The 7,212-nt window shown below is 38.5% G+C and overlaps 1 protein-coding gene across 1 annotated transcript; it reads left to right on the plus strand.

Annotated features, from left to right (window-relative positions):
• The first annotated feature begins 3,440 nt into the window (after positions 1–3,440).
• cdc20 (cell division cycle 20 homolog) lies at positions 3,441–7,091 on the plus strand. The gene is made up of 11 exons (XM_007559455.2): positions 3,441–3,541; positions 3,888–4,098; positions 4,187–4,323; positions 4,404–4,500; positions 4,582–4,707; positions 4,797–4,993; positions 5,072–5,166; positions 5,283–5,520; positions 5,892–6,017; positions 6,100–6,217; positions 6,595–7,091. Exons 2-11 carry the CDS (start codon positions 3,909–3,911, stop codon positions 6,771–6,773), a joined length of 1,503 nt encoding a protein of 500 aa, XP_007559517.1. The 5' UTR covers positions 3,441–3,541; positions 3,888–3,908; the 3' UTR covers positions 6,774–7,091.
• Positions 7,092–7,212: the final 121 nt, after the last annotated feature.

Below are 7,212 nucleotides of genomic sequence, written 5' to 3' on the forward strand. Positions count from 1 at the left end.
TTTTTTTCTGTGACTGAAAAAAGCCGTATGACCTCAGAGTTTACGCTACATCTACCAATACCTGCACAAGACATATGAGGAACATTTTTTTTATCATCCTGTCTGATTATGCATCGAGAGGCAGACCCAGCAAAACCATAAAATAAAATAAAAAAATGCATTGCCCATGCTGTTAGTGACTCTATTCAATCGTTCAACCTTATTTTTCCTCAATATCTTTCCTAAAACCCATTTAGTACCATCTATGGTTCAATTACTGGTTGCCATCTTCAAAACACCAGGGCAAGAACATGCATTCAGTTATGTACTAGCATCAAGTGTTGTAGGAAATAGACCTCCCTGAAAGGAGAAAAGTTGGAAAGAAAAACAGGAAAACATCACCACAGAAGCAAATCCACTCAGACCTGGTCTCCAAATTCAATTCTGAAGCAAAACTGTATCAGTAGATCCACAAGTCCACCACACTTTTCAGATGTTTTTTTTTCTCTTTCTAATCCTTAACTTTATAAACCATGTATCCCATATAATTGTCAATCTATTGGAAAAAAAAAAGGAATACACTGAAATATGTGGTTATTTACTTTCTTACATTTGTTACACTCCTGCACTGGACTTTCTTTTTTCTCTCGAGTTGAATGTCTGAATGTTTTAGCACTTTGAATTCTCTCGTTACTGAAATCTGTACATACAAAGTTTCAAAAAGGAACATTTTTCATTTTCATATTGTTTTCTTGTAAGCTAACAAGTGAACCATTCTTTATAATAAATCCCTCTAGTCAATATGTCATCACCAACAATTTACTTCATCAGGATGAAAAAGGTGATTGGGCAGTTTAGCTGAAATGTTAATTTAATTGATTTCTTTTATTACCTCAGAGGCAGGACTTTAATTAGACCCTAACCTGCTAATGACCACACGGCAAACTTCTTTCTGCTTCGTCTAATGTACGTTTTTTGCATCGGTGAAATAAGAACATGTTTAGTTTATGGTCAAGGATGTACTTGCAGCCAGACCCGAGCCATAGAGGACACAAACTTTCATCTCTGTTACCTTCTCCCTTTTGCAAGTAATAAGTTATTTTTTTAAAAAGTAGTTGCAGTCTTTTTTTTTTTTTTTGCTCGTCAATATGTGATCGCAGTAAAGTCAGAAACAGTACGCTAACAAAGTATTTTTTTTCTCTCTACTAAAATGTACGATCTTTCAAATTAATCTATGTTGTGAATTCGTACTGTTAAATTCTGTGCTGTGTAATCGAAAAGATAGTGACCCAAAAAAAAAACAACAAAAAAAAACAACAAAAACCCTGCAAGACATGTTTTTGACAACCTTGATTTGAGTTTTAACTCTGTCTGCTAGGAAGGGTCCAGTGAACATTTTAGTTTATTTTCAATTGCATCTGTTTGACTTTCCACAAAGAAAATTTTTGTAGTCCTCAACTTGATGAAGTGTGGAAATAAGTTAAGCATGAAAATCAAGGAATGTTCAAACTGTTTAAATCATGATTTCAGCAAATGGTCTTCATTATGAAAAAAAATATATATTTTTTTCTTTCAATGTTTGTTGCACAAATTCACATACTATCTGTTCACTAATGTTCACCAACAGACAGTTCACCTCTTGTAATTGATAAGCTTATAAATGATCAATGTTATCCTTTCAGTTCCCTCCCAGTGAGGCGGTGCTTCACTGGGAGGGAACTGTCCGTCTCAAGCAGAAGATGTTAAATGATTAGCAATGTTTTTTAGGTTGATGAAAGCAAAGATTGGTATTTTTTGGTAACATCAAAAGTTCATTTTTGAGGCAAACAGAAAATCCAGCTTATTGTAGTTTACTATAAACTTGGACTGAAATCCCCCTTGACAAATTTGGAAAAAAAAAATTCAGCTAAAGTGGGTGGTGCTTTAAGGCACAGAGTGACACAGCCAAGTGTTGGGAGTTAAGCAAGGCTGTAGTAAACGCTGTTACCAACTCGGCACTTTATTGTTATAGTTTTCTCCAAGTAGCTAGCGTTTGGAGAAAACCTCAACATGTGCAAAACTGAGAAACTCTATCAATCAACCAGCTGGCATTTTATGACGCAGATTTAACAGGTGTTTGTGTGTGATAAGCATGTTATGACGCAATTAAACAGATGTTTGTGTGCGATAACATCGATTTTGATTTGGGCGTGGCATTTTAATCCATCAAACTCGATTAATTAAAATTTGACATAAGCTTGTACCCTATATTTTTACGGTCTTTTTGTGATAAGTAAAAATTACATTAGAATGTAATTTAAAAGCTAATTTCAGCTATTCAATTAAAGTAGACCACATAGATTTGTTGCAGAGAGAAAAAAATGAAACCTTATTTCCTCCAATGTTGATGTCTGTGGCTTATGGCAATTAAAACTCTAAATTTAGTTATTGAAAAGTAGAATAGCCTTAAAAAGAAGAATTTATAAAGTAGAAATGTTGAAATTCTTCATAGGATTATGAAGCAACTCCTATTAAAATTTGTCAGGGGTTTATTAAAAGGCATAGTCAGCAGCTGGAATTGATGTTTCAAGAGGCATCACACAGACAGATATCCAGGATCATATGGGCTTGCTGTCAAATTCTTTGTCCCTCCTCACCCAGAGCCAATGTCAGAATTGTTTTAGCTAGGCTAAGAAAGAATAAATGGAGTGTTGTTATTTGGTTCAAAATCTTCTTTTCACATATGTTTTTTTTTCTTTTTTGTGGGGGATAGCGGGGGATCTGTATCTCAGAGTCCAGTATGAGGTGATTGTGGGAACCATGCCATCTGCTGGTGTTTGTGCGCTATGTTATTTTGGCACATTTGAAGCTACCCTCTGCTGAAAAGCTTTCTTGAAATACTGATTTCAATTTTCAGCTAGACTTGGCATCATTTACTACCTATACTATGACCACAGTATAACTGCGCTTGATTGGCCTAAACTAAATAGTAAATATGTAAAACATAAATACGTAGAATCTATGGAGTATCATTCAAAGAAACAAAGAGTCACCAGACGTCAATTAGTTGAATTATAAAACTCCAGTCCTGGAGGGTCACTGCCCTGCAACTTTTATATGTGCCTCTGCTGCGCCACAACTGTATAGAATAATTGGGTCATTTGCAAGGCTGTGGAGAACTTATCTACACAAGAAGGGGGTAGTTACGCCATTTAATTCCAGTGTTTTGTACATATGGCACACCTAAAAACTGCAGGACAATGGCCCTCGAGGACAGCAGTTTGACACCCCTGATCTAATCAGAGAAATAAACAAAAAGCAAACAATAGGTGGCGATAGAGTTCAAGAGAATTAGTTTGTTTTATAGACGTCAGGGTCGCAGCAAACGGTAACTACCAATCAGAACTCCGCATTTGTTCTCGATACCGTGGCAACAGCCAATATTAACGGCAGCGTCTCGAATGAGCCAATCACAGAAGCGAGGCGTGGGATTTAAATCGTGTGGCGTCTTCTGCACGAAATTCAAATTTCAGACGGAGACGAGACCTAGCGACAATTCCACGTTTTCCTGCAAACACAGTTTGTATGTTTGTTTTTAATCTGTAAATCCGATAATGGATACGTTTACGTTGTGTTTTCGATCATACGGCGATTCTGTTTGGACATGTTTGTTTTGAACAGGCTAATTATGTTAAATTCCTTTCGTGTTTTTATGTGGGGCCACAAATGTATCAAAACTACATGTAACCTGGTAGATTGAGGGGAGGGGGATAAATATTTGTTTCTTTAAGTGTCCTCTTGACTCAAGCTGATCCAGCGTTGACAGTTTTGGCTAGCATTAGCATGGGATCGCCATGTATCAAATGTAAAACGAAGCTCAGGTTACTAGCATGTATAATATCGACATTTTCTTTTTGGTTCACGCTCAGGAATATCAAATCCTGGCTCAAATGGCGCAATTTGGATTTGAGAACGACATCCACAACATCCTGAAGCTCGACATGCCCATTACAAACGCTCCCATGGCGAGGTGGCAGAGAAAAGCCAGCTCATCCAACACGTCCGGCCTGAACACGTTGTCGCCTGGAAAATCTGCTAATATTTCGCTAAGTTCATCTAAAACTCCAACCAAAACACCAGGTAATTGAAGCATTGTTTTTATTTTTGTGCGGAGTTTAAAAGAAAATGTCAATGAGGGCGTTTGTAAATGTGTGCCTAATTTCCTCAGGTAAAAACAAGAAAACCCCATCAAAGATGGGAGGCGATCGCTTCATACCCACAAGGAATAATAAACAGATGGACGTGGCAAATTTCCTGCTTACAAAAGAAAATGAACCAGCTGATGCAAACCCTGCTTTGTCAGTAGTAAGTAGTCTGACACATTTCCTTTTAAAACTTGAAGTGGAGTCTAGGGTTTTATTGTTCACCAATTTCCGTATTTATAGGAAAGCCAGAAAGCTTGGTCTGTGACACTGAACGGATACAACATTGAAGATGCAAAGATCCTGCACCTAGGAGGGAAGCCACTGAATGCACCAGAAGGTAACTGCATGCAAGCTTGGATTTTTAAAGCAATTAAATTTTACATGGTTTAATTTCTATTTTTATTTATTTTTTATTAAGGCTATCAAAACAACTTGAAAGTCCTCTACAGTCAAGTTTCGACACCTGCCTCTCTCAAAAAGACCAGATACATATCTTCTACTCCTGACAAAATCTTAGATGCTCCAGGTCTTCGAAATGATTTCTGTAAGAATGCCTATTGCATCTTTCCACAAAAACACAAATCATCCTTTTATGTCTGGCATATGTTAGTCTCCCCACCCTCTCTCTTCCAGATTTAAATCTGCTTGACTGGAGCAGTCGAAATGTCATCGCTGTGGCACTTGACAATAGTGTGTACCTCTGGGATGCCTCACAAGGAGACATCATTCTACTTCTGAAGATGGAGCGTGAGGAGGACTATATCTGCTCGCTGTCCTGGACCAAAGAGGGAAGCTACCTGGCTGTTGGAACCAGTGATTGCAAAGTTCAGGTAAGTGTTGCCATGGATGTGCATTCTAGGCAACGTGCTTGTCGGCACATGGATCAATGTGTGCATTTTTCCTTTCAGTTGTGGGACGTTGAAAATCAGAAACGCCTGCGCAGCATGACTAGCCACACAGCAAGAGTTAGTTCTCTGAGTTGGAACGATTATATTCTCTCTAGGTATAGTAGCTCTGATACTTGAGCGAACCTAAATTGGCCAATTATCTAGAAAAATACCTGAAGTAACTCCATTTCCTTCTGTATTCATTTTTTTTTTTTTTTCTGTCTTCTCTCAGTGGCTCCAGGTCAGGACACATCCACCACCATGATGTGAGGGTGGCAAACCACCACATCTCTACACTTGCTGGTCATTCACAGGAGGTGTGTGGCCTCAAGTGGTCGCCTGATGGGCGATACTTGGCTAGTGGCGGCAATGACAACTTGGTGTGTTTGTGGCCCCGCGTGCAGGAGGGAAGTTCCAATAGTGATGGACAGTTAATCCGTCGCTTGAGTGAACATCAGGGAGCTGTCAAGGTGAGGCTCTTCTCTGCACAGTATACTCTAAACATTCTTAAAACATCACTGGTATGCAACTTTCATACAAGCAACACCTTGTAGAAGTATTATCCCTTAAACTCTAGGATTTTGTCATGCATCACAATTTTATGTTGACATGATATTGCATAATTTCTGCTTTCCCCCCCACCCCCCCAAGAGCTGTATAGCTCCATGTTACTCTGGTGCTGTACTATTCCACATCAACTTTTCAGATTCATTTAACATCAACTTTGGTTCTATTAAACACATTCTTTGACATGAATAGTTCTGCAAGCTATTAAATGTGTATTTCTTGTCTTGAGCTGTTGACTTCTTTACTGAAGTATTGTCATGCATTTCCATTAAAGGCTTTGGCCTGGTGCCCATGGCAGTCGAATATTCTTGCCTCTGGCGGCGGCACAAGTGACCGCCACATTCGCATCTGGAACGTCAACTCTGGCTCTTGTGTCAGTTCTCTTGACACTCAGTCGCAGGTAACTGTGCGTCTCTAAATGTTTCAATGTGCTGTTTAATCGTGCTTTTCCTAAGTGTACAATCTGTTTCCTAAAATTTCAGATCTCATCACTTGTGTTTGCACCCAACTACAAAGAATTGGTCTCTGCACATGGCTTTGCCCATCACAATGTTGTCATTTGGAAGTATCCCTCCCTCTGCAAGGTTTCGGAACTTAACGGTAAGAGAGAAATTTGACTTTACCCATGTCTGGCAACAGGTGGACAACCCTAAATGCATAAACTCTAAAACTGTACTTGATCTCGATCAGTCCATTTGTGACGGGTGTTGCGGTTTTGGTATTCTCTTACTTTCCATCCTGGCATTTAGTAAAAGTAATCTGCTCTAGAAGCCTAAGCAACTTATTGCAACATGCTTCATTTGAAAAGGGACATGACTGTTTCTATACAAATTTGCTGATGCTTTCTTGTGATCATATTATCCAAGGAGCATTTCTGACACTTTCTACTGGAGCAGTGTTTGAAAGAAATGTTGACTGACCATAAAGAAATTTGCTCACAATCTTCTTGCATAACTTTTTTTATTTTTTTATTTTAGGCCATGACGGAAGAGTTCTCAGTTTGGTTTTGAGCCCAGACAATGCAACTGTAGCAACTGTTGCTGGAGATGAAACTATTCGTCTATGGAAGTCCTTCGAAATGGATCCCGTAAAGAAGAAAGCTAAGGAGAGGCTGGTCAACTCAGCTAGCAGCGTCATTCATCAGTCAATCAGATAACTTCCCTTGTTTGTTCTTTTATGTCAGTTATTTTTGATTATGCAATTGTTTAAATTGAAATAAAGCTTTCCACCCTGTTGCTATTATAGGGGGTCTTTATGGGTTTTTACTATGTGTAATTCAGAGAATTGGTAAAGTGTGTGGGGAGGAGGGAATTGTTTAGCTTTTACTTGTTTTATTGGCATGTGCCTTGTAATTACTGAACTTTGGTTTTAATTAACTATATTTATCGAATGTGTGTGATGCATATTTTTCTGGATTCACTTGTGACTGCTTACGATCTTTACTTGGGTTTAATAAACTGCATATTGCCAGCTATGCCAGTTTGTGTAAATCTGAGGACCCATGTTCATCTTTAGTGAGCACACGGAAGGAGAACTGAATCTTTTATTTTGTCCCCCGTATCTAAAATGTGAATGTGGAGTTCTTTGCTGAAATG

Source organism: Poecilia formosa, unplaced genomic scaffold (genome assembly GCF_000485575.1).
Source record: "Poecilia formosa unplaced genomic scaffold, Poecilia_formosa-5.1.2 Scaffold104, whole genome shotgun sequence".
NCBI lineage: Eukaryota > Metazoa > Chordata > Actinopteri > Cyprinodontiformes > Poeciliidae > Poecilia > Poecilia formosa.

Excerpts from the sequence above, each read along its gene's own strand:
- cdc20 (XM_007559455.2), top strand. The coding sequence starts at position 3,909 with ATGGCGCAATTTGGATTTGAGAACGACATCCACAACATCCTGAAGCTC. Across the intron at positions 4,324-4,403 it reads CAAACCCTGCTTTGTCAGTA|GAAAGCCAGAAAGCTTGGTC; the intron begins GTAAGTAGTCTG and ends CCGTATTTATAG. Across the intron at positions 6,018-6,099 it reads CTCTTGACACTCAGTCGCAG|ATCTCATCACTTGTGTTTGC; the intron begins GTAACTGTGCGT and ends CTAAAATTTCAG.